General features: G+C 37.4%; 1 protein-coding gene across 2 annotated transcripts in view; it reads left to right on the top strand.

Annotated features, from left to right (window-relative positions):
* FGD6 (FYVE, RhoGEF and PH domain containing 6) overlaps positions 1 to 27882 on the top strand; it is a 107846-nt gene that overhangs the window by 41020 nt on the left and 38944 nt on the right. For both annotated transcript variants that reach the window (XM_039236625.1, XM_039236624.1), the window contains exons 4-8: positions 6894 to 6961; positions 7055 to 7085; positions 18506 to 18657; positions 20936 to 21092; positions 23148 to 23235. In XM_039236625.1, the coding sequence (XP_039092556.1) occupies positions 6894 to 6961; positions 7055 to 7085; positions 18506 to 18657; positions 20936 to 21092; positions 23148 to 23235 (496 nt within the window). The remainder of the gene's footprint in view (positions 1 to 6893; positions 6962 to 7054; positions 7086 to 18505; positions 18658 to 20935; positions 21093 to 23147; positions 23236 to 27882) is intronic.

Genomic DNA, 27882 nt, shown 5'->3' with positions numbered 1-27882 from the left:
AAGAAGAAGAAACAAATTTGGCAATAGCAGTTTCCAAAAGAAAAAGTCTTTGGAGTAGAAGCATAGGAAGACTACTACTTTTATAACTTCTTTGATCCTCAATTTCTTAATTGACACAATGAGACAATAATATTCCCCTGAGTCATTTTGAGGATAATACAGGATACATAGTTGTAACATACCGGATAATAATTGTAAAAACACTTTTGAAGTCAAGAAAGTTTATGCAGATTAGGCATGTGTAATACACTTCTGTGGTTGTGATAGGTTTATTGGTTTTTAGGGCTGCTGTTACAAAATATCACTAACTGGGTGGCTTAAAACAACAGAAGTTTATTGTTTCACAGTTCTGGAGGCCAGATGTCCAAAATTACAGTGTCGGCAAGGCCATGCTCCCTCCGAAGCCTATAGGAGAGAATCTTTCCTTCCTACTTCCTAGTGGCTTGGCTGCAGTCTTCGCTGATTCTTGGCTTATAGCTGCATCGCTTCACTTTCTTCATCATCACAGAGTGCTCCCTTCACATGTGCCTGTGTCTCTTCTCTTCTTATAAGGATACCAGTCAGATGAGGGGTGCATCCTAGTCCAATATGACTTCATCTTAAGTTGATAATTACAGCTGCAACAACCCTATTTCCAGTAAGTTCTGAGGTCCTGGGGTTAGGACTCCAGCATATCTTTAGGAGGCCATGACTCAGTCCACAGCAGGTGCCATATTCCATGGACAGATAATGAGCACATAACTGATATGTCTCGATGACAATAACATTTCCTTATGAAATTACCAGACTCTGTGAGAAGAGAAAATAAAGGATATGTGCCACTCTGCCCTTGTTTTAACTTTGTGAAGAGAAAGGAAACATGTTCAAAAACATACTCCTAGAAAGGTAAAAGTGCTACCAGACAGGAGAAGAATATTAACATTGTACCACACCTGTGTGCCTGTGCTTGTCTTTGTGCTGTGAGTACAGGTATTACACTTAATCTTTAAAAACAGTAGGACATAGATCTGACAAATGTACTATTCTTTTTTTCACATGGAGGAAAGGAGTTTTTTATTCAGGTTAAGTAGCTTGCCTTGGAGCCCTCTGAATTGTTGTTATTGTTTTTTAACCCAAATCTGTCTCTACTAATAACTTCGGATAAGCCACAGAAGCTGAATGATGTTAATGGAACATGTTTGGGATGGTAGTGAATAGCCATGGTAATCTCTATTTTTCCCTGTCCCAGATCTTTAGTTTTATGTCTATTGGTCATCACTTTCAGTGCTTAATAATAAATGGTTATTTGAGGGGCACCTGGATGGCTTAGTCAGTTAATTACCCAACTTCACTTCAGGTCACGATCTCATGATTCATGAGTTTGAGCCCCATGTCAGGCTCTGCACTGACAGCACGGAGCCTGGAAACTGCTTCAGATTCTGTGACTCCCTCTCTCTGCCCTTCCCCTCCCCCCAGTCTCCCTCTTTCCCTCAAAATCAGTCAATAAATATTACAACAAAATCTCTTAAAAGATAATAAATGGTTATTTGAAAATGAGATCTGTTCATTTTCCTTCATTATGATTAGAATATTCACCACTGTTCACCTTTCTAGATTATTGACATCCGTATCTCTTTCTAAATTTTCTTTATGAAGAGTGGGGTGAAAACCTAAGAGGACTTTGTCCTTTAGAGGTGTTAATCATGGTGTTACTTCATTTGGGAGATAATTTAATATTAATGATAAAGATGTTTCTCAGACAGATCTGGATTTTCAGTTTATTACTTTTTTATTTTTTAATTTTTTTTTTTTTTAAAGAGAGGGAGTGTGGGAGCAGGAAGGAGAGGGGCAGAGGGCAAGAGAAAATCTCAAGCAGGATCCCCACTCAGAGTTGAGCCTGATGGGGGGCTCGATCCCACAACCCTGAGATCATGGCCTGAGCCAAAATCAAGAGTTGGGCTCTGAACCAACTGAACCACCCAGGTGCCCCAGTTTTTTGCTTTTTAGTAGAGCCCTTGAATAGCATGGCAAAGGCTTTTTAAGAATTCTGTTAAAAAGAAAAAAAAATTCTATTAAAAAGTAATGGACAAACTTCACCACATTTTTACTTGTGAACAAATATGAATAAAGGAGAACACAGTTAAGAATTTACAAAGCTGGGCTATTATCAAGAGATCAAAACATAAAACTGGGTTTCAAATCAAAGGTTTTGTTTTTGAATTTGTCTGACTTATTTTATGATCTTCACAAAGTAATTTCATTTGTGGCTAATGTTTCAGCTTCTACAGCAGTATACTTTTGGGAGATGCAGTTATTTAACAGGCAGTCTGCTTTGAAATGTGATGTAATTTAAGTGAGGACTGTAATTAACTGAAAAGTTGAGATGCCAAATACGGCCTCTCTCTTGAGGTTTTACAGTGGGGTGTATTTTTCTATCATTGTTTGACTTGGGTCAGAATTAGTCATTGTTCTTTTTTTTTTTAATATTTTTTTATATATTTCTCGGAGAGAGAGAGACAACGTGAGCAGGGGAGGGTCAGAGAGAGAGGGAGACACAGACTCTGAAACAGGCTCCAGGCTCTGAGCTGGCAGTCAGCACAGAGCCCGATGCGGGGCTCGAACCCACGAACCGCGAGATCATGACCTAAGCGAAAGTCGGACGCTTAACCGACTAAGCCACCCAGGCGCCCCGAGTCCAGGCTTTGATGAGTGTGTATTTAACAGTATCTACTATGCAGATACTTGATGATTTGTTCAAAGAGTGACTGAAAGTCATTGGATGCTTTATTCCTTGTAAATATTTTCCTAAATTATATTCTTTTCTCTCTTTGAAGATGTTAGCATATTTCATAGGTATTTATATGTATAGTTATTTGGATATTTGGTTTGCTCTTCTTGTTTACTTCTTGAATTTTGGGGCTTTTAAAAAAATTTATCCTTAATTTCCTCTTCTAACAACCATGACCCTACAGAATCAGAATATCCAAGACAGTTCAGTAGGAATTTGAAATTTGAGAGCTGCCTGGGGGTTCTGATGATCAGTTTGTTTTCAAATTGGGTTGTAGAGCAATGAATCAGCTGAGTGTAGAGTTGTTTTCTTCTACTAACCTTGCTATCAAATGATGGATAGTCTGTTATTGTAAATTTTTCAATGGTGGAGTAAGGGTGGTGGTCACTCCTACTCTCTGAGTGATCTCAATAACGATCTCAATAACGAGGATAAGAAATACGAATTCTACCTTTAGTGATATTAGGAAACAGCTAAAATGCCCAATCACAGTATATGAATGAAGGCTACCATTTCCACCAGCAATAAAATAAAGGTTCCAGTTTCTCTACATACTCACCAGCATTTGCTACTTTCTGATTTTTTTTTTTCAGTTTATTTTTTTTTAGTAATCTCTACGTAGACCCAGGGTGGGGCTTGAACTCATGACGCCAAGATCAAGAATTGCATGCTCTTCTGATTGAGCCAGCCAGGCACACCACTTTTTTTTAATTTTTTTGTTTTTTGATTACCGTTCTGTGGGTAAGGAATGGAACTCCACTGTCATTTTAATGTGCATTTCCCTAATTATATTGAGCATCTTTTCATATACTTATTGGCTATTCTTACACACTGAGTGAAATATCTATTCACATCTTACATATTCTGGACACAGACTGCATTTGCAAATATTTTTTGACCACCTGGAGCCAATCTTTTTATTTTCTTTATGGTGTCTTTTTGAGCATAAAAGTCTTAAATTTATGAAGTTTAGTTTATCAATGTTTTTTTTTTCTTTTATGGTTTATGCTTTTGGTGTTGTCTCTAAAGACTGCCTAAACCTAAAAGGTTTTCTTCTAGACTTTTTATAGTGTTAGCTCTTACATGTAAACCTGTGATACATTTTTAGTTAATTTTTGTGTATGGTGTCAGGTAGGTAGAAATTCATCTCTTTTTGCTTATGGATATCTAATTGGTCCAGCAATTTTCAATCATTTGTTGAGGGGTGGGGGGTGGGGACTAATAATCCTTTCTTACATTGAATTGCCTTGACAACTTTGTTAAAAGTCCATTGACAAAATTTAAGGACTTGCTTCGCTTAAATTTTTCCCTTGACCTACATCTGTTTTTATGCCAGCACTCACCATATACCCCCCAAAGTTTACAGTCTCCGTGTCTAGAAAGGAAACACGTGCTTCATAGTTACCAGCTCTGGTGCGGTCTCTGAATAAATCGCTGCCACCCCTGAGGTAGTTAACGTTTAATCTTAAGATTTTTTAAAAATGTTTTATTTATTTCTGAGAGAGAGAGAGAGAGAGAGAAAGCGTGAGCAGGGGAGGGTCAGAGAGAGAGGGAGACACAGAATCCGAAGCAGGCACAGAGCCTGACGCGGGGCTCTAACCCACCAACCGTGAGATCATGACTAAGCCGAAGTCCGATGCTTAACCCTCTGAGCCACCCAGGCGCCCCTAATCTTAAGATTTTAAACACTTTAGTTTTACAGAGAAGGAATGTGAGGCCCACCTTAGTTGTTTTTTGAAGTTTAAATATTTTTGTCCCCTGCTGGAACAGAAAGAAGCATGATGTCTGCTTGAGGATAGCATTTATTATCATGGGCTCACCGCACAATTCTCTTTAAACCAGGTCTGGCAGAGCAAGGTCCTGAAGAGGAAAAAAAAACTTTGGTATAGATACTTAACAAGGGCAGAGTTATAAAAAGAGGAAAGGAAATAAAGAGTAGTTGCCAAAAATAAAGTACATCTACTTGAAATTTTTGTATAAAGCTGATACACATTTCAGGTGGCTCTGCTAATCAAATGCTTCACCATCTATATAGCATGAGTAGGTTTCTTTAAAGTTACTGCTGAAAGCACCTCTTGATCTTTAAGGGACCTCACATCACTTGAAAATAAGAGTGCTGAGTGAAAGCTTTAGTTCTTTCAGTGGTTTAGGTTTCTGTATGTTTGTTTTTTAAGTGTTCTTTGTACCCAACATGGGGCTCAAACCCACAACCCCAAGTTCAAGAGTCGCATGCTTAACTGACTGAGCCAGCCAGGCACCCCCTCTTTTTCATTTTAATACATTTCTTCTGCCTTTTAATTTTCAAAAAATAGACTGTATTTTTCTTTTTTTTTTCTTTTTATTTATTTTTGAGAGAGAGAGACAGAGTGCGAGCAGGGGGAGGAACAGACAGAGAGAAAGACACAGAATCTGAAGCAGGCTTCAGACTCTGAGCTGTTAGCACATAACTGATGCAGGGCTCAAACTCATAAACCACAAGATCATGACCTGAGCCAACATGATCGGACGCTTAACTGACTGAGCCACCCAGGTGCTCCTAAACTGTATTTCTCAAATATTACACTTCCTGGCTACAGATGATATAGAGAAACCCATTATAATAGTAAGGAAAACATTGACTTGCTAAATTTTTCAAAGTAACAATTATGGGTGTGTATGTATGTACATAGTCTACAAGATCAGGTTTGCTTAAGACTGCTTCATGAGGAATGTTAGCTATCTGTAGTTTAAAATGTGGGTGAATGGACTTGAGTATCTTATGCTGGATCTTGTTCAGTTGACCAAAACAACCGGTCTTAGGTCTTAGAAAAGAGGAATAAGGGGCGCCTGGGTGGTTCAGTCAGTAAAACATCTGACTCTTGATGTCGGCTCAGTCCACGATCTCGTGTTCATGAGTTTGAGCCCTGCATAGGGCTACATGCTCTTAGTTTGGAGCCTTCTTGGGATTCTCTCTTTCTCTCTCTGTATGTCTCTCCCCCGCTCTTGCTTTCTGAGAATAAATAAATAAACTCTAAAAAAGGTAAGAAAAGAGGAATAATAATGGGGGTGGAGGACAAGTTAATCTAATTGTTCCTTTAAATATACAGTTTAGGGGTGCCTAGGCAGCCCAGTCGGTTAAGCGTCCAACTCTTTGATTTTAGGTTAGATCATCGTCTGACAATTTGTGGGATTGGGCCCTACTTCAGGTTCTGTGCTGACAGCAAGGAGCCTGCTTGAGATTCTCTCTCTCCCTCTCTCTCTGCCCCTTCTGCACTCGCTTTCTCTCAAAGTAAAGATAGAATTTAGGTGCTAAGGTCAAGTAACAAGGCAGAATATCCTAGGCTAACTAGGCTGGAGTATTAGTACATTCTGAACTAATAACTGATTGGTCTTTAATGATTATTTTTGTAAGTAGTTGGTTTCATAGCCTACCTGGAATATTTTTTGCATGACAGTATTTCTAATGGAAAGGTTAAGGTTTTTTAAAGTTGCATTTAAGTTCTTCTGCACTAAAATATGAAAACATGGAAGGGACAAATACACACTTCAAGATTAGTACTTACTCTTGAAGGAGGAGGGGAACTTTAATGTTATATAACAGTTTGTTTCATAAAATGATTTAAACCAGATATTGCAGAATGTTTGCAATTTGTTAAATCTTCAAGGAAGTGGATGGGTATATGTCTGGGCATATGTTTAGCAGTGAATGTTTGTGAGGAGATGCCATCATTACCAGCAGATATTAAAGAGAAATTGGAGGTAGTAGAAAAATTCTTAGGTTAGATATTGGGAGGAACTCATGTTTATGTGATATCTGTAGGGGTCATTTTTCCTGCTCAATATGACTTTTCAGTTTTGAACCATTGGCATTTGTGCTCCACCAGGGCTCAGGCTCCTCACCACAGTCCCATCAGTCCAGTGCTGATGACAGTGACAATCACCGATTGCTCTCAGCGCTTCCTGTATTATGCTTTAATAATCACACCTCATGCTCCACTTTTGCCATTTGAGATGTTATACAGTATGAAATGTGTTCTAATCAGAAACCTATAAGTATTAGAGCTTGAATTTACATCTAATCAGCTCAGACCTGATCTTCATTATCCTTTTATAAGTTCATGCTTTCTTAATATACTCTTATCCACAGGATGAAGATACTGGAATGAAGAGTAAAGTCCATCATATTGCCAAGGAGATTATGAGCTCAGAGAAAGTGTGGGTATTCATTCCATATATAATTCAGATAACCATTTGTTTTCCCACTGCTTCATGTAGAACATGTCTTTTATTGTTTTTGTTTTTTTACAGGTTTGTGGATGTGTTAAAACTTTTGCATATTGTAAGTATCTGCAGATATTTTCTTAAAATCTGAGACTGTCCTCTTTTGCATCTTTCCCTGTGTCAAAAAATTTTCAGTATAACTTAAATATACTTAAATTAATGTGTATATATATATATGTGCTTTCTAATATATGGTTACATTTTTAAATTCATACATATATGTGAATATAGATGTTTTCTAAAATGTATGTATTCTAATGGATGTGTAGCATACTCAGATTATTTCTGAAAAATAGAGCCTTTTTTTTATGTTTATGTATTTATTTTTGAGAGAGCAAGCAAGCAAGCACAAGTGGGGGAGGGGTATGGAGAGGGGGAGGGACACAGAATCTGAAGCGGGTGCCAGGCTCCAAGCTGTCAGCACAGAGCCCAACACAGGGTCCAAACCCATGAACCATGAGACCAGGACCTGAGCCAAAGTCGGATGCTCAACTGACTGAGCCACCCAGACATCCCAGAGCCTTTATATCCAAAGTCTTTGGAAATACAGATATAAAGTATTTGGAAACTTACTGTCTTCATAATAGTTTTTGAAGTGATAGTATTCTTGGGCATTTGCAGAAGATGTCTATCAGGAGAACTCTGCACTAGCAATGTATAAAGAATGTCATGATCAATGTTCAAAACCATTCTCCTTCTATCTGAATAAGCTCCCAGAAATAGACTCTTAAAATAGATATTCTTATAACTAACTTTTTAAAGTTTTATATTCCATTTTTATAATTGTCAACTTGAATGAACCTGTTGGGAAACAATTATGATGTGTCTGACAGCATATTCATTTTTCTCATGCACTCTTATGCACCTGCAAGTTTTTACAAGTTTCATTATGCATTAGCAGTGAAAGTGCTTTTAATCCTACTTTATTCGAACTATATTTTGGCAAGTTATTAAGACTTAACAAAAGAGGGGTAAGGTAGAGAAAACAATGAAGAAAGAAATTGAAGTGAAAATTTACTTAGATGGTATAATAATTAACATCATCTTAATCTTAATTACTGAGAAATGGTAGGTTCACACCCATTAATGTCTATAAAAGTATCATTATTTTCAGTTTTCCATTTAAAAGATACATATGAACATGAAAAGTAGGGTGCACTTACGGGTGATTCACATTCACTAAATGATTCTCAGTGCTTTATATTTGGTACAAGAGAAACCTGGAGCTCTAATCCCTGTGTGAAAAATCTCCAGTTTTGGAAACTTTTCCTAAACAATTCTTAACATTACTGATTTGTTTTGAGGATTACTGTCTTGTGAATAGTTTCTTATATAAATCTTGGCTTTATTGCTTAGTTCTTTTTAATTCACTTTTTAAAAATTATGGCACAATATTTAGTCACCCAAACAAATTTACTGAGTTTGAAGTATATTGTCATTTCAAAAACGTAATATAAACATTAAAAAAAATTCAAATATATAACAGCAGGATGAATAAATAACTTCTCAAAATAAACTCCATTTTGAACTGAATAAATTCCTTTTTTTTTTTTTTTTTTTTTACTGAACCTCTGTATTGTTTAAACCATTGTAGAGGGAAAAGAAAAAAGCTAAACTGCTTTTTCTGAAAAGCTCAACATATCTGTAGGACAAACAAACTGTGCCTATTTGACATATTTTCTGAAAGACATGTTTAAACAGAAATCAGACCACTCTAAGGAAATTTGAAACATCTGCAATTTAATTGGTAAACTCTTGGAGGCAAAAAAAAAAAAAAAAAATGGTACAGAGTCAGAAAAACTTGAATGGGAACTTCAGTGCACTCTTTCAGGAAATCAAGGAACACATGTTGAAGACTCCATGACAAACAACATAGTCCCTGCCTGCCAGTGTCTATGTTCTAGCATAGTGCTTCTCATAATGTAGTGAGAGACTGGATTTAAAGAATTTCCAGTCCGTGTTTGGACCAGAATTTTTTTTAGAAGTTTTATAAAATACAATTAAAACGTCATGGCATGTCAAATTAACATAAAAGTTTCCAATCCCTTATTCACGCTTCTAATTAATATCTTTGCAGACCAATAATAATAATAAAGGACCACACTTTGAGAATATTGGCAAAAATATCATTCTGCCTAAGTAGATTCTGTTTTTTAATAGCTATATGAATTTCAGAAAATAGTCTACCCTTTGGTCCTAGCTTTCCATATTTGTAAGATGGAGATTCAAATACCAATCTCTCTGGTTGTGAGGAATCAGTAGAATAAAGTATGTGAAAGAGCCTATTATTGTGCACAGTGTACATAGGTGCTTAGATTGCCTTTCACTACCCTCTGTTTTCATCTTCTCTTGTAGAACATCATCATTAATTGGGAAGAATTCATTCTGTTATCAAGCAGTAGCCTTTTTATAATTCTGTCCTTTCCAAATGCCTTTTTTCCTATGTCCTAAAATTTCATTTTAATGAAGTTGTGATTCCAGTAAGTAGGTAGAGAACTAATTAAGAGCTTCATTCGTTCCTTTATTTGATTACTTAAAACAGTGTATCTTGTTCTTATCTCTGTGCTTTTGGAACAAATCATAAACACTGTAAAAATGGACAGTCAGACTAAAGTCTTTCGCATATTATCTCAGATCTGATAGATCTCGTAGATGGCTTTGGCCTCTTCCCTAGCTGGTGTTGAGCAGAGTGAATCATCCAAAACCCACCTTGACTTGTACATTTTCAAAACCTCCTAAGCCTTTAATGTATGGGTATGGGTAGATCATCTGCCGACCTCATGTTAACATCTTATCTGGTATGTGTAAATGTTAACTCAGCAGAGCCCAGCTCTAATGGGAATTTTAACAACAAAGCGTTAATAACCAGGTGAGAGCCATTATTAGGAGACGATTGCTAGCAGCATAATGTGGGTGAAGTCAAGAGTCTTGTTTCATTTCACCACCACCACCACACTATTAAAGCTCATATTTACCCTTCAACCAGAAGTGCCCCACAAAGGTAACACATGGATAGTTTTAATCCTGAGCACTACTACTGTCTGATTTCATATAAATGAGTCATTGTCTGTGTTATGTCCTAGAATATGACTGCTTTACAATACCTCAATAATAGGCTTTATATAATCCAGTGAATATGTTTTTGGAAATGAACCAGATATCCAAGTGGCTTGGGGGAAGCTATTCTGTTGTTTCAGTTATACATTGTTCCTTATGAATAATTTTCTTTAAAGATTTTATTTTTAAGTAATATCTACATTCAGCATGGGGCTTGGACTTCCAACCCCCAGATCAAGAGTCGCATGCTCTGCCAACTGTGCCAGCCAGGCATCCCTCCTATGAATAGTTTTTATATATTGGAGACTCTAGAATAGCACTAATAGATCTTTCAGTGATGACAGAAATATTTAGTATCTGCACTGTCCAGTATGTCCAATACTTTTTAAATTTAAATATATCATTGTAGCTCACTGACATTTCTTTGTTTAGAATTTACTGAACTAGGTGATACAGCTCATATCTTAACTATAAAATCTAAACTAAAGAATTTTATCAGTTAAGCTATTATGACATTGGAAGGAATATCCATTTGAGGCCTTTGATTCATCTGCCTAATGTTTTATGAGGAAAAATTGGGCCTGTAGCTGCAGTGGTGAGATTTTGCAACTAATGTTTTTTTGTGATACATGCTCTGCAGTATTTGCCATGAGCTCCTGGACTTTAAAGTAGGGTTTTTTTTTAAAAGTCCGGTGTACACAGTGTCTCCCAGTCAATATCCAATACCAGTGTTTTCCTTTTCAAAATGGTAGTGCTAGGAAGTCTGGGTGGCTCAATGGTTGAGTGTCCGACTCTTGATTTCGGCTCAGGTCATGGGATCGAGCCCCGTGTCAGACTCTGTGCTGACATAGCATGCTCTCTCTCTCTTTCTCTCTGAAAATAAATAAATAAACATTAAAAAAAAAATACAAAATGGTAGTGCCATCCCTATGGCTGCAAAAGCCAGAAAACTAGAATTTGTTCTTTATTTCCCCATCTCACCCTCTTGTCCAGCCAACCTATCAGCAAACCTACGGATTCTGTTACTGCCACCAATTCAGAATGTTGTCTCTTACACAACCATTCCAGCCTCCTAACAGATACTCCTGTTTGCATTCTTACCCTTTTCTCAGTCTGGTTCTTATACAATTTTTTTTTCCTTATAAAATTTTAAGAGTGATTTTCTTAAAATCTATGTTAGAGCATGTCACTCCCGTTTTTAAACCCTTTAAATGATTCCCATTGCATTAAAAATAAAGTGTGGGGCACTTGGATGGCTCAGTTGGTTGGGTATCCGACTTCAGCTCAGATCATGACCTTGAAGTTCACAAGTTCAAGCCCTGCAATGGGCTCTGTGCTGACAGCTCAGAGCTTGGAGCCTGCTTCAGATTCTATCTTCTCTCTCTGCCCCTCCCCTGCTCACACTGTCTCTCTCTCTCACTCTCTCTCTCAGAAATAAATAAACATTTAAAAAAATTTTTTAAAAAGAATAAAGTCCACATTAGTTACCAAAGCTTGTAAATAGGATGTCCATATGTCCCAGTCTGCTTTTGACAATCCTGGTTATTGCCTATTATCTATTAATAATGAATAGCAGTTATTAATAGGGTCCCTTTTCTCTTGTTGGGTCATCAAACCATTGTTCTCCCTGCCTATCAGGTGCTATGTGATTTGGCCTCTTACAAAGGAAGAGATGCTGGGGAAAGAAAGGGGCATTCTCTTACTCACTGACCATGTTCTGGCCATATAATCCTCCTTCCAGTTCTTAGTTCAGCACTAAGGTTATTCTTGCTCACAACTTTTTCTAATGCAGTTTTCCAGAACATTTCAGTTTTTTCATAGCTAGTTTTTTTCTTTATCCTTCCAAATTTGGCTCAACGTGACTTCACAGAGACCTTTCTTGACTATTCTTTTCTCTTTCCCTTTCCCTTTGTGTTCTTCTTGCACTTAATATAATTTGTATATTTGTTTGTTTAGTTTATTTTTGGTCTACTCTACTAAAATATAAGGTAGGTGACAACAGGAATCATCTCTTCAGTGCCTACCATTATTCCTGCTCACTGATGTCTTTTAGTAAACATTTGTTGAATGCATGGGTATGACTAATTCTTTAGTGGTTAACAATTCTGTCTCTACCACTGTGTGCTCTTAGACAAATTAGTTAAGCCTTGGTTTCTTCTGGAAAATGGGAATAATAATAATAATCTCAATATTTTTGTTATCTTATTTTCCCTTTGACGGGAGACTAGTTTAATAAACAGCTATAAATTTATTCTATGAATGCCCAATTAGCATGACTTAAAAACATTTTTTTTGACAAGAGAATGATCAGAGACTTTGAGGTCTGTTTTGACACAGATGGGCTGATTAAGTAATAAAATGATACTAATAATGAAGCATCTTTACTCCATTGATTTCTTAAGGTTGAGACCCATTACCTTTAGAATTTGAGGGACTCTCAATAAAACCCATAGAGCTAGAAGCAAAGTCTATTTATAACTAGTCGGTTAGTAACTAGAATGTATGTTTTATTTTGTAAAAAATTCATCATAGAAATAATAGAAGGCTTTCTTATAGAAGCCTCCAGTTTTTCCCATCTTAAAATAACTTCATCATTTTCTTTTTTTTAGTTTTTTTTATTCTTTCATTTTGAGAGAGAGAGAGAGAATAAGCAGGGGAAGGACAGAGAGAGAGGGCGACAGAATCCCAAGCAGGCTCTGAGCTGTCATCCCCGAGCCCAACTCAGGGCTCGAACTTGTGAATCATAAGATCATGACCTGAGTCAAAGTCAGGAGTTGGATGCTTAGCCCACAGAGCCACCCAGGCCCAGCTAACTTCATCATTTTCTACTGAATACACACTGGTTTTTTTTTGAGTCTTGTTATCCATTTAAATATCATTTATTTGTTCCTTAGTTGTAAAGAATACTCCTTTAGTGTCTGTAGACATGACTGCCAAACCTTCACTTTTTGAGCAGCTTCCTTCTTGTGAGGACTGTCCTTCACTGAATGAAGTTCATTGTTAAGAGCCCCTTTGTCCTGCTGCTGAGGTGTTTGTTTTCCCTACTTTGGTTTGGCATTTCCTTCTTGTTGTATGTCTCTGATTCAGCATTCTGTTTCCCAGCTTCCAGGACTTGTGGACCTTAAATGATATTCATGTGATCACTTAAATTAACTAAATTAATTTAATCACTTAAATTAAATAAATGGCCTTCTATTGAGCACTCTCTTGTGACTTGAAACATGCTGTGTTACGTAAATTGTCTATTTTAATCCTCATAACAACCCTATCAAATACATGTTATTTCTGTTTTTTAAAATGAAGAAAACTAATTGCTGAAAGGAACCCACTACTAAATGGCAAAGCCAGGCTTTGAATTCTGGTCTGAGACCTTGCACTTAGCTGTTGTTCAGAAATTGATTAAAAATTATTAACTTGAAATGTCTACATGCTGTATAGGGGGTAGTAATATATCTTTGGGTATATTAGCTTGTTTTCAGAATTCTTTCAGTTGGCCCAAGAAACCAGAGAAATTCTAGTTTTCTATCTTCTGAAGATGAGAATGAAGCTAGATATTATCACTTAGGATACATTATGATTACTTGTTAAAGGAGTTAGAGACTGGAGATAAAGGATTGATTTCAGTCATGCTTTATATAGTTTGTGTGCATTGATTATTATGTACAGTATCACCATGTCTGAGCATAGGGAGAGGGAGGAATCGTTTCATTGGTCAAATGTTTTAATTTTAAAACAAAATCAGATTGTTAATGTTGGGACTTCTCCCCCTTCTACATTTACTTCATAGTTTCACAGTCCTTTCTGCATATTTATCAAAGCTCTCTGACCTTCCCAGCTGCTTTGCTTTGGCTTAATCCGAAGTGTTTCTTAATGCCCTTTATGAAGGCAGGGAACCCTGCCGAGTTCCCTATCTATCCATATGTCCATTTAATTCACTGTGTCATCATAGTGGTTAAGTCATACCCTCAGGTCAGCACGCCCAGTCAGGACAGCTTAATTAAGTCACTTACTCCTCTTTGGCCCTGGAGATGTAAAGCCTGACCCTAAGAATAAGACCATCTGTTTTGTGCTTCATTGCATTAGATGTTCATACTTGACTTTATTTGCATTGATTTTTGCTTAGGTCTTGCCCAAGTGATCAGAGCTTGTAAGGCTAGTATGTTAATACCTCAAAGGAACTCACTGTGTTTTAAAAGTTGATCTGGTTCTCATTTGTAGGTTTTCTGGGAATTATTAACAATTTGATACACTTCATAATTCAGGAGCCTATTTCTAAAAATGCCAAGTTGAACATGCATTTGGTTACTGTAATCAGAAACTAGGGTGTTAGATGGTTCAGTTTTACATACAGAATCTTTGGTGGATTTTATGTTGGAAGAACAGACTGAAGTACTTATAGTTGATATCAATAAAGTCTATTGCCTGCCTAACATTTTTATATCCTGGTTCCCACACCCCTTTTATTTTAATTACCCAGCTTTTCCAATGTAGAAAAGTATACTCTGGATCTAATTTTTGAAGTGCCAGTCGTGTGGTCTTGCATCCTCACTGATTTAGTCAAGGAGGTATTGGGGAATTTAAATTCTTCTGCCCAAAAATAGTTTTGCCTCTGGCTCTTAAGTGTCATCACGCTTTCCCAAATTATCCTGGCTGTTAGTATTTAGAAAAATAACGAGACATATGTTGTAAGCATCCTTTTTATTTAAAAAAAAAATTTTTTTTTTCCTCCTTCTAGTGGCACCAGTTCTGGAAACGGTTGAGGTTCATGAAGAGCTGAGAAGTGAAAGATTCTGCGTGTAGTTCTTGTGTGAATTAGTTATATCTGGCAGTGAGGCCATAGCACATCACTTTCAGGAGACAGGGGCCCAAAAGGTGAAGGAATAAGATTTGGGCCAGAGCTGCTGTGTACAATTATAAAGGCCATGAGTTGCAAGTAGGGTCCTTCGTGTGAGTTACATTGGCCTGGGGTAAGGGGTACTCTTCTCTGCTTTCAAAAAGGTACCATGAAGACAGGTTGATGGCCCTGGTAGTGCTTGCTTAGAATATGTAACCTCCTGGGTTCTAGGGGTAATTTGTAATAGATAGCTAGATAGAAACTCTAAATTCTTGTTGTCTCTATTAAGTGTTCCTCTTTTGCCAATGACAGTATGGGTCATAAGTTCATTCAGAGTTACCTACAATCATCCAGTAGTACTAGAAAAAGTGACATTTTGCCTAGTATGTGACAGACGCCTCCAGTTAGAGGCGGTCATCTTACTCGTCAGTCCAGTGTGAAGTTGGCTGGTCTCCGTTGAATGTGTCTTAAATAAGCAGGTTTCCCTTTTGGCAATAATAGCAGACGTATGGAATGCAGAGTCTGGCAAAAGCTGTGTCAGATAAGGTCCTTAAGCTACTTAGCTGCTAACGGCTACTGTCACTGTTGAGACTGAGGAAATATCTTCCAACTGGAAAATAAAAGTCATGTTGCTGCCAAGGGACAAATATATTCATCATGTATTCTACCAGAAGAAAGGGCAGTGCTTATGGCTTTGCTGAACAAGGAATTCGTGCATTTACGTTAGATTATTAAACTCGTAAAAAAAGAAAGGAAGAGTGTATTATAGAAGATGTTTAACTGTGCTTTGAATACTTTTATAATTGAGGAAGTTATTTGTGACTGACATGTAAATATATTCTGTTCTGCCTGATGGAAAATCTAATGACTTTTCAAAGCATTAAGTAGCTCTACTTTGTCTTGGTAAATGTGAATGCTGATAGAAACAAGCTGCTGGGAGGTGGAATTTGGCCAATATCCATTTGGTTTCTGGAGATATTTTGTATGGTTTTCTGGATTGGAGTTTATGCAAGTTACAAATTCTTATTTTATATTATAATAATTAGCTGTAAAAGTAGTTCTTTAGTTACTGATGTAGGTACTTGGTTCATTTGGGCTAATGTGACTGTTGAACCAATAAAGTGTAGTCCCAGATACCGAGGCCTGAAGTGAAGGGTTTATTAGCACCTGTTCAGCACATGAGGAGTTGAGTTGTCTGAAATAACCATCCTTTAGGAAAGGAATCCTTTTAAATTTTATATAAGGTTTTTGTCTTTCACAAGAAACATAAGAAATGCCTATGGTTAATGTACAGGAGGCAAGTGGTTAAAGGGATCAGGAGAGAAATCAGTATCTTTCTTATCTGTTTGATTTGCCCAGTGACTTGAAGGGAAAGTAGTTAGAAATAAAGGTAAAGGAAGATGAAACCTAGGAGAGTCTGTTTTACCCAGCCTTTACTTTAAGGTTTTAATTAAACCTAAAGATTGTTTCTAAGAAAGAACAATTTTTGTTTTTGAGTCCTTAGGGCTGTGGAACAGATTCCACTATTGTTTTACTTATCCCCAGAGGGTGGACCTCAAGATAGTGTGAAGCTAGACAAATAGGATCTCAGACAGCACCACCCTTTCCAAGTCCCCTGGGGTGACAGGGTAGGATGGTGTGGACTTGTCTTAAAAGCATGGCATATAAATAATTTTCTAGGGAAAAGTTGACAGGAAAGAAAATGTAAGAAGAAACTTTTTTGTTTTGTGAAAGATGTAAATCCTGATAAATTATTGGTAAGTTGGTTAGAGGGAGAGAAGAATTTATGGTCCATGGTTAAAATATTTTGTTGATTCTGTGTACCAAACACATTGCAAAAAGCTTTAAGTGTGTTATCTAATGATGTGTGATGTGAAAGTCTCAGAACCCGCTTAGCAGACAAGGAAAATGTGGCTAGCCCAAGGAAACAGTCTTACTGGATCCAGTATTCTCTGATTATCAAGAATGTGCCACTCTCTTCCACATGCCTTACCTAGAATGCTGTTGTTGGGAAATAATTACTGAAAGTGAACAATGGGACTTTCCAGATTATAATTAATCAAGATCTCTTGGGGACTTCTAAAATGAATGGATTGTGTTCATATAGCAGTATTGGAATAAGTTTAAAGGCAATAAAATTGCCAGATACCCTTTAATTACCAAGTTTGAAGATCAAACCAAAAGATGTAAGAGAAATATCACACAGACTGTTTTAAAACCAAATATCTACCCCAGCCACTTTGTTGTGGTGTTTTTTGTTTTTTGGGTTTTTTTTCTGTCTAGCTAAGTAGGATAGGAGGAAGTACGTACTTTCAGTTTGTAATTCTGCATGGAAAATGATGTGGAGAACAAAGGCAAAAGAAAAAAATTAAATTTCCTTACAACTTACAGCTGATTGACAAGTCCTTGAGACAGGCAGTGACCTTCCTCTAGGAGCTCAACTGCCTCAATGTTAATACTTTGCTGAGGGCAAAAGGCAACCTTAGTTTGACATTAGCTTAACCTCCAGCATCCCGTAAGTCTCTTTCTTTTTTTTTTTTTAATTTTTTTTAAATTAAAAAAAAGTTTTATATAATTTATTGTCAGATTGGCTTCCATACAACACCCAGTGCTCATCCCAACAAGTGCCCTCAATGCCCATCACCCACTTTCCCCTCTCTTACACCCCACTCCCCTTTTTATAAAAAGTTTTTTAGTGTTTATTTATTTTTGAGAGAGAGAGACAGAGTGTGAGTGGGGTAGGCGCAGAGACAGAGGGAGACACAGAATCCGAAGCAGGCTTCAGGCTCTGAGCTCTCAGCATACACACAGCCCAGCGCAGGGCTCGAACTCACAGACTGCGAGATCATGACCTGAGCCAAAGTCAGATGCTTAACTTACTAAGCCGCCCAGGTGCCCCTAGATCTCTTTTAATGTATAAAATTCCTTTGGATGGGTGCCTGAATGACTCATTCCGGCTCAGGTCGTAATCTCAGGGTTTGTGAGTTCAAGCCCTGAATCCTGTCCCGTACTTTGGGCTTTGCTCTGACCGTGCAGAGCCTGCTTTGGATTCTGTCTCTCTCTCTCTCTCTGTCTGTCTGTCTGTCTGTCTCTCTGTCTCTCTCTCAAAATAAACATTTAAAAAAATTCCTTTGGATACTTCCTTTATCTCTACCCACCCTCAAGATACATGTTAGCAATCATCCTTCAAGCACATGGCCCACTGATAAACATTTTCATGAAGGGTCACATGACCAAAGTTTTACTAACAATAGTAGTAAATGACCTCTTCCTAACAACAGCTAGCCCCTCAAGGTCCTTGAAATCCTGCTTCCAAATTCCTTAGAGAACTGCTATCCCAACTACCCCGTTCCCAGCTTGAAAGTGTATAATCAGCCTCTTCTCACAGCCCCAGTGCTGTCTGCCTTCTGGTCCTGTCTCTGTGTTTAAAATCACCCTTTTTGCAGCAAAGTTGCCTCAAGAATTCTTTCTTGATTGTTTGCTCCAAACTACAACACTTTCACATCAGAAAATACAGTTTGTAATTTAAAAGCTTTATATCAAATTATATGTGTGTATGTTGTTTTTCCTCCTTTGAACTATAATAGGATTTCCGAGATGCAGTGGCCCATGCTTCCAGACAACTTGGGAAACCCGTGATTGAGGACCGGATCCTAAATCAGATCCTATATTACTTGCCTCAGCTGTATGAGCTCAACCGGGATCTCCTGAAGGAACTGGAGGAAAGGATGTCAAACTGGTAAAAATGGACTGCCCAGCTTTCCCAGAGTCCAATTTTAGATGGAGCCATAAGGGCCCTGCTTGTGACAGAGAAGTGGTATTCCTACATTGAGTTGTTTCAATGTATTAAGTTTTCTTGGTCATTACCCGTAGATTGGTCATTTTAGATGGCCAAAATTCACAACCTTGATGCACTAAGCTCATTTCTAAAGCCATTTAAATTCTTTGGTAACATTGCCTCAAAAGCAAGAAGGACCCATATTTAGCCAATTTAACTTTCTGTAGGTGACCTCTGATAATCAAGCCTTTTTGAGATTGAGGGAGTTTAGTTGATAATATTCACACTGAAATGTTTTAAAATGCTTTATTATCTTTTCTGGAGTTTCATGACTCTGTCTTTGCATTTGTTTGGTTTAAAAAATTTACTTGTGTATTATATCATTGTAGACTGCAGAAAAGAATACCAAAAGGTTAAGTACTTCCTTGGGTTGTAGAGAATAAGCAGAAACTTTGGTGGTATCTTTGAAAATATGTACAAAATTTGTTCTAGGAGGATTGAATTTACTGTTGAAGTCCATGGGGGACACAAAATGATTGGAATAACATAATAATGTCACCCACCTTCATGATCAAAATTTCCCTGTAAGCTTTCTTTTATATACAAGCTAGAAAAATATCTCTTGCCTGTTTTATAAATATGCCTCTGCATGTTGGCAAAATATGTTAGGTAAGTGATTAATTCCTAGCTGCATCCTGAGTGTAAAATAACACAGGGCTAAGAATTGAAGAATGACTAAAAGGTATTTTTAAAAGTCATGATAGAAATAAAATGTGATTACACAGAGTTTTCCTATACATACTTTGTCATTCCTCTTATAAAAATTGTCTTTAAAATTACCCTGAATCGTCTTTAACAGATGTATTATTATGCAAGCTTAAATATAGTTTTTGCTTGTGCTAAAAGTTTTCTCAAGTTTAGATCTATAGATGTTCTGCATTAAAGTCTTAGACATTCCTAAGAAACAGATTAAATTAATGGAAGGGACAGCTAAAACAATAATTATGGTAAAAGCTACACTTACTACTGACATAAAATTCTTCTAATCCTTGGATAAGGCATTTTCTAATTATTAAAGTATTTTTCTCTCTGGGGTCTTCAAGTTAAGACACAGTCTTTCGTTTTAGTATGCTTTGTGAAATAACATTTGTTTTTACATTGGCTTTCAATAACAACTGTTGAAATACTTCATTTCTGCATTCAACAAGGTTTTGAGTATCTTACTGTGTGCTAGTCAGGGCTCTAAGCATGGTGGGAATATCACATTGCACAAAACAGATGAGGCTCTTGCTCTTATGAAATAGACGTTTCAAGTGGGGAAGAGCCAGAAAAATAGACAAGAAACATTAGATAAAAGCAACTTCTGATCTGGAAAGGTGTAAAATAAGCTGACATGCTTGCAAGTGAAGATTGGATGGCCAAGGAAGACCTTCTGAAAAGGCAAAGCATTTTCAATTTTTTTTCTTAACATTTATTTATTTTTGAGAGACAGAGTAAGACAGCATGAGTCAGGGAGGGGCAGAGAGAAGGGGGACACCGAATCCGAAGTAGGCTCCAGGGTCTGAGCCTACCAATGTAGGGCTTGAACTTATGGACCGCAAGATCATGACTTGACCTGAAGTCGGATGCCCAACTGACCGAGCCACCCAGGTGTCCCTTTTTTTTTTTTTTTTTTTTTTTTAATGAAAAGGCAAAGCACTTTAAAAGTGACATTTGGTCAAAAAGAAAGAGCCAGCCAGGCTTCCTTATTTCCAGGCATGCAAAGCCATTAGTAAAAGTTTGCAAAGTGAGATTGATTTTGCATGTCAAAGGAATATAAAGACGGCCAGTATGCTTGGAAGAGTACTGAAACGGAAGGAGAAAAACCTGAAATGAGTCAGAAAAGTAGGCAGCAGTGGGACCAATGGGGCTACAGATTTGTAAGCGAAGGTGAGGAGTTTGTTTTCCTGCTAAGTCTCCTGGGAAATCATTGGAAGTCAGTATTTGTTTTTAGACTCTCAGGCTGCACAGAAGGATGAGATGGTAGAAGCCAGGGGACCAGTCAGAGGGTGGCAGATCTAGGCAAGATGTGATGGTGGCAGTGGGAATGGTGAAGAGTAGGCACTTGGAGATAGGAGGTATCTTACAAGAAGAGAAAAGAGGAGAAGCTGATGGCTTAGACATGAGACTCTGCTCTTTATTGGATATGTTTTGGATATATTAATGACTCTTTCATATTTTTGTGTATTTTTTTCCTTAGGACTGAGCAACATAGAATTGCTGATATCTTTGTAAAGAAGGGACCGTATCTAAAAATGTACTCTACATACATCAAAGAATTTGATAAGAATATAGCTTTGCTGGATGAGCAGTGCAAGAAGAACCCAGCATTTGCTGCTGTTGTTAGAGAATTTGAGGTATTTTTGTTACCATGTAATGTTGAACGCTTTTTTCTTTTTTTGTTGTTTTTAAAGCTTTATCAATTTGCCATCGTTGAAAACAAAAAGATATTAATATTTAACTCCTTCAGGATCAAAGAAGGGATTGAACAAATTAAAAGATGAGAAAGTATGTACTAGATTTAATTTTGAAAATCATTTACTACATGTTAGAATATTCAGTGGGTCTTTTTTTTTTAATTGTGAGGAATTACACATAAAATAAAACTAACCATCTTAACCATTTTTAAGTGTGTAGTTCAGTAGTGTTAAATTCATTCATATTGTTTTGCAACCAGTCTGTAGAACTCTTGATCTTACATTGCAAACTGAAACTATACATAAAACAACTCCCTATCCTCCCCTCCTCACCCCCCCATGACCACCACTCTACCTGATGTCTCCATGAATTTGACTACTCCAGGAACATTTCGTATTTTTAACTCAGACTTTCCTTTTATTCTTCTAACAACTAATCTTCAATGATGAGTAGGAAATATAATTTGTTTCCCTTTAGATAAATAAATGATACAGGTTCAATGTCAAAGTTAAGATAAATTAATAACATGTTTTACAGCCAAAGCTTATGTGTTTTCACTCAAAGCTAGAGGGTCCAAGCCTGATTTGATTGGGCATAATGATATATCTCTTAAAAATTAGTTTAAACTAAAATTTTATTTAAGTCCTTCCCCCAATCTTAGATAAAATGTGGATTATTATATGTTTAAATACATACTTCTCTCTTTTGAAACTAAAAATCAGTGAATTCCAGTCCCACAAAACTAGAAAGTTTTTAGAAATAGTATGATATTGCTGATTTCTTATACATTAGACACATAATTAAGCTTTAAAATCATTTGTTGTCTTTTTCTGGGTTTTTTTTTTTTCCCCTTTTCCTCTCCTGATGTCTTCATGTTGTTAAGAAAGGAAGTGTGATTTATATAGCTATGGCAACTGATAATTGACCCAGGGTTTCATCGGTGTCCAGAGAATTAATTGTTCTGTTGTCTTGGCAGCAAAAGAAGACATAAGACAGGAAAATTAGCTGTCTTGGTTAATGATGCTTGCATGGTAGATCCTTCCTTGGATGCAGTATCGTTATAATTTTCTAAGTATTCTGTGTTCCAGACCCTAGAGGTTTATAGCTACAAAAAAATGAAGCAATCTGAGCAAATCGTTAAAAAGTCTTCTCTGCCCACCTGAGCTGTGGAAGAAGTGCACAGCATCTTAGGATGCAGGAACATTTTTACTCGGCCATTTTGATGCCACCTCACAGTAAATTCCTGTGTCGGAGAATGAGTTTGAGGCCCAGGATTGGACTGAGGTGTCTGTTGTACATACTGAAGAAAGAGCTTTCAGGGCAGAATCAGTTGTCATTTTGGTCCAAGTCAAAATGGCTCTGGAATTGAATGTTTCTATATACACTGATTTGGGATCTGTCTTTTATAGCCATTCATCTGAGAAAGAAATTTTATACCAGGCTTATTAGAGAAGGCATACATAGCTAGGCTACCTTTCAGATCATTTTACCTTCTGCAGTTCTCCTCACTACCTGTTATCATAAGTCTGTTGACCATAGGCTTTGATTATTATTTGAATCCAGTTCCCAGTAGATTGATTTCTGTCACCTTATCTTCAGGGCCATGCATTTCTTTTTTGGTCATTGGGTTTATTTGCGCTTGCGGAAACACTGGCAGATGTCCTGCTAAGTGGTAATTGCGGAGTGAGGTGCGCTTTAAATGACCTATATCACGGGCTGCAGCCACCACTGTCTGTAAGAGGGCTGTGAACAAATTATCCCAGTGAGCCTGTGACTTCAGAGACCTACCTGCATGAAAGGGTGGGCTAGGTGCTGAGTGGGCTATAGTTCCACTCTTAGCATAACAGTTAAGCCTCAAATTACAGCCGGCTTTTTCATGAATCCCCTTCCAGAGTTGTTGACCACCTAAAGTTTGGCTTCCTGGGCACTTCAATCTGGGTCCCTTGCTTTTTAGAAGAATGCTTGTGTTGACTTTGGATACCTTTCCCTTTCAGATGAGCCCACGCTGTGCTAATCTGGCCCTCAAGCACTACCTACTCAAGCCAGTTCAGAGGATCCCCCAGTACAGGTTGCTGCTGACTGGTAGGCTTCTCTGGCAGTTTGCCAATCAACCAATTGATGTTGCTTTTATATACCTCTTCCTCTCCTAGGAGCACCTCTCTTTCCAACACTCCAGTAACTCCTTTGCCTAATATATGAATTTATAGATTATTACCTCACATATGTATTGCCTGAACCGAACTTCTCTCAGTACTTTGATCATCCTTGCATGCATTCTCTCCTCTGGGCATTGTTCCTACATGTACATCATCCCATCCCAAACCCACATCCCTGTGATGTTTTGCTTGATTAATATTATTAATCCCAAGAATGATCTTTCCAAGCTGTTCAAGAATGAAGTTTAGGGAGTCACTCACACATATTTGTGTAGCAACTGTCATTGCCCTGGTCACTTACCTCCGAGGGTTGTAAGGATTGATTAATGAGCAGTGTGCTTAGAATAGTGCTTTGGTCTTACTAAGTTCTAAATCAGTATCACTTGCTATTAATAATAGTAGTATCCTTATCATCATCATTATGTTGTTGTTCTTATGGTCATTATATCCTCTACTAGACTGTAAGCTTCAAGATTACAGGGCTTTGCCTTTCTGGCTTAATACTATGATTGTAAAAAAAAGAAGAAGAAGCCAAGAGAGGCTGTGGTTTGAGTGAAGGTGTACACTGTGCTGCTCAGGGCTTTATATTGCTTGGCCCTTCAAGTCTTCATCATAGCCATCCATATATCGCCGTATTATTTACATAGTGTGATAACAGGCTTATAGAGATAAGGGGTTCATTGTCACAGAAAAGCTAGTACAGTCTCACATCAAGTCTAGTATCCAACACATTCTACTAGTTTGGTGAAATAATTGGATGTGCAGCAATGTAGCATACATATATTATGTGCATTAAGAACTTTGTCAAATGGATAAGAATATTCAAAATGTCACCACCACTCTACGTTCAATCTGTAGTGATTTCATGCAAATAGATTTTGAGGTATTTGATTTCTATTAGTATTCTTAAAAAATGGTGGGCATGTGCCTTTCCTTAACCCTTTCTTATAAGCCAAATTCTACTATGTCTGATATATCTGCTTTATTTACTATATGAGATATGGTAGATGAATCCTGGAAAGCCAGAATTTCCTGATATTCCTTTAGGCAAAGCCTTCCAAGGTTGCCTTTTATTTATTTATTTATTTTTAATTTTTAAGAATGTTTTATTATTTATTTTTTAAGAGAGAGACAGACAAAGCATGAGCAGGAGAGGGGCAGAGAGAGAGGGAGACAGAATCTGAAGCAGGTTCCAGCCTCTGAGCTGTCACCAAAGAACCCAAAATGGGGCTTGAACCTATAAACTGCAAGATCATGACCTGAGCTGAAGTCGGACGTTTAACCGACTGAGTCATCCAGGTGCCCCCAAGGTTGCCTTTTAAGACAAAGTGCTGTTGAGGAATGCCTGCCTTCAGCATCTGGAACTGGCTACCCTAGGTGTTTCAAGTGTGCAGTGTGAATTTCTAACTGTGAATCAGACACTAGATTTTTCTCTGGAATGACATAAGGCAAACCAAATAATTTGAGGATATCCTGTCCATTTGTACTTTCTTTCCTCTGCTTTTGGCAGAGATTTAGAAAACACAGGACAAAAAGGAAGTACCAGTGCATGTGTTGTGTTTTTGCTAGATAAATTCAATGCTGTGTCGTAAATGAAACTGTTAAATGGCTTAGGCTATTTCTACAGCTGTGAAGTGTGTTTTTAGTGGCAAAAGACTACTATGGTTTCAAATGAGAGAAGGCTAGAGCAAGATTCTGAAATTTTAATGTAAAAATGTTTTTCCCCCCACACTATGACTAATTTAAGTTAAAAAGTGACACATTTAATTTACAGTTCATGGAAGTTTGGTTTTAATTGAGAAGTGATGAAACAGCAAAAGTAAATTTTAAAAATTAGTTTTTAAGAGAACAGATTTTATGTATTTTATGATAGCAAATAGAATAATTATAATAATATACTGTAATAAAAGTTAAGTGAATACAGTCTCTGCCTTTCATATCTGTTTTTTTTTTAATTGAGAGAGAGAGAAAGAGAGATAGAGGGTGTGAGAGGCAGAGAGAGAGAGGGTCAGAGAGAGAGAAGCTGAACTTGTGTTCACCGGATGCTATGACTCAAACTCACAAGCTGTGAGATCATGACCTGAGCCAAAGACAGGTACTTAACCCATTGGATGCCTCCTCTTCCTCTCATATCTTGTTATACCATGGTGACCCTTCTTGTGATGATGTGAGATGAAAAAAATGCCTACGTGATAAGATGAAGTGAGATAAATGACATTAAGTACTGTGTATCCCTAGGCTACTGTCGACCTTCTGTGACATGTTAGGATCATTTGCCTCCATACACTCACAGCTGTTGACTTGGGTACCTGAAACTGTAGAAAGTGAAAAGTATGGATAAGGGGAGACTACCGGATTTGGTGCCTTGTGAATTTGCTAGTATTTTTGTAATTTGAAAATTGGTTCCATAATTTGATTATAAACCCCTCGAGGCCAAGAGTGGGTCTTTTACCAATAATTTAGTGGACTTCAATTTATCTGGATCCATTTTGGTTACCTTGGAAGCCATTCAGGAAGTAATATTGGCTGCTTTTAAGGTGGGTTTAAAACATCCCATTAGCTAAAGCATCTTTAGCCTAAAGACCGACATTGAGATAGAGAATTTCAGAGTTGATGTCTTCTTAATGGAAGACATATTTAGGGGTGCTTGGGTGGCTCAGTTGGTTAAATGTCTGACTCTTGATTTTGGCTCCAGTCGTGATCTTGCGATTTTTGAGTTGGAGCCCTGCATCTGGCTCTGTGCTGACAGTGCAGAGCCTGCATGGGATTCTCTCTCTCCGATCCTCCTCTGCTCTCTCTCAAAATAAATAGATTCTAAATAGGCTTAGGCCTTTTAAAAAATAAAAAATAAAAACAAATGGAAGATATATTTAAAGAGGTGAAATGTCCTTCCCAAGACTATACAAATAATATTGAAGTGTACATATGGTCATAGAATCCTAAGGACATATGGAGGCTGTGATACTAAGGGTTTGTTTTATATTTTTATTTAAAATTCTGATATTCAAGGGGCGTCTGGGTGGCTCTGGGTGGCTCAGTCGGTTAAGCGTCCAACTTCAGCTCAGGTCATGATCTCATAGTTTGTGAGTTTGGGTCCCACATCGGGCTCTGTGCTGACAGCTCAGAGCCTGGAGCCTGCTTCAGATTCTGTCTTGCTCTCCCTCTTGCCCCTTTCCCACTATCTCTGTCTATTATTTATTGTTTAAATAATAATTTATATTATTTCTGTCTGTTATTTATCTCTATCTCTCAAGAATAAACAAACGTTAAAAAATTTTTTTAATTCTGATTTTCCAGTACTCATTTTTGTGAGGTTCTGATTACTCCCTATTTTGCAAGATATTTCTACAGCTGCTATCAAAGTACTCCCTGTCTATACACTTAAATTTTTAGAAGTTGGTTTTTAAGTCTTTAAGTTTGCATCTGTTCAGATGGGGTCCTCATCTTTGGATAAATAAGCTCAGTGTTTTAATCCTTTGAACAGCCTTGTGGGGTTAAATAACTTTTATGTTCATTATAGAATTTGGAGTAATTTCACATGCATAGATTATATAGGAACAGAGAGGAGAAGCAAAACTGTTTGGGGCAACTTTTGACAACTTTGATTTATTAATGAGTTTCAGGCAAACTAGGGGAAGAATCCCTGCCTGACTCAGTGTAAATATGTGCCCCTCTTGGTTTCTTAGGAGGGAAAGACTGAAACATGTAGAGATGAAATACAGATAAGATAGGATAGTTTCTTTTGGAATCCTTTTAGGGAAAGGTGAATGGAAATCCCCAAACACTGCAACCTGCCCCTACTAGTCAGACAACCATCCCATTGTCTTGCAGAGTTTTCTTCATGGACCTAATTTGGGTTTCAGTTGGATATTGAACTTAGCTTTCTCCCTTCAGCAGAGTAAAAGCACTTTCATTTAAATCCTGGTAGTATTTTTTTTTAACCCAACTCAAAATAAGATTTTAAAAAATGAGTATGTTGTATAATGACTGCTTAGGATTAGAATTATTTTATTTAAAAGATAAAATAAACTAAGTAATTTACTTAATTTAAGTAGGAAAACTAATAAATTTTACCTTTATATTGGCCACAAGGCAAGTGGATCTAGCCAGATCTTGAAATCTATGTAGGGCGCAGAATCTGTTTCCAGTTAGGAGCATGAGAGTCTTCTTTTTGTGTGTTTGTTTGTTAATTTTTTGAAAATTTTTAAATGTGTATTTATTTTTGAGAGCCAGAGTGCAAGTGGAGGAGGGGCAGAGAGAGGAGGGAACACAGAATCTGAAGTAGGCTCCAGGCTCTGAGCTGTCAGCACAGAGCCGGATGCAGGGTTTGAACCCACAAACCGTGAGATCATGACCTGAGCTGAAGTCGGACACTTAACTGACTGAGAGTCAAGTGCCCCAAGAGCCTGAGAGTCTTGAGGCAGCAGTGAAGAAGCAATGGAAGGAAACAGGTGCTGCTGTAGGAGCAATATTCATTTTTTACCTCTGTTTATTTCCTTCCTCATCTCTTCAGTGTTGAGACCGTCTTTATTATCCTGATTCTGTGTCTGTCATAGACTCTGGCACATAACAG

This window comes from Hyaena hyaena, unplaced genomic scaffold (genome assembly GCF_003009895.1).
Source record: "Hyaena hyaena isolate Hyena2069 unplaced genomic scaffold, ASM300989v1 scaffold_113, whole genome shotgun sequence".
Lineage (NCBI taxonomy): Eukaryota > Metazoa > Chordata > Mammalia > Carnivora > Hyaenidae > Hyaena > Hyaena hyaena.
Note: the sequence above shows the minus strand (reverse complement) of the source record. Positions and strands in the feature narration are given on the sequence as shown.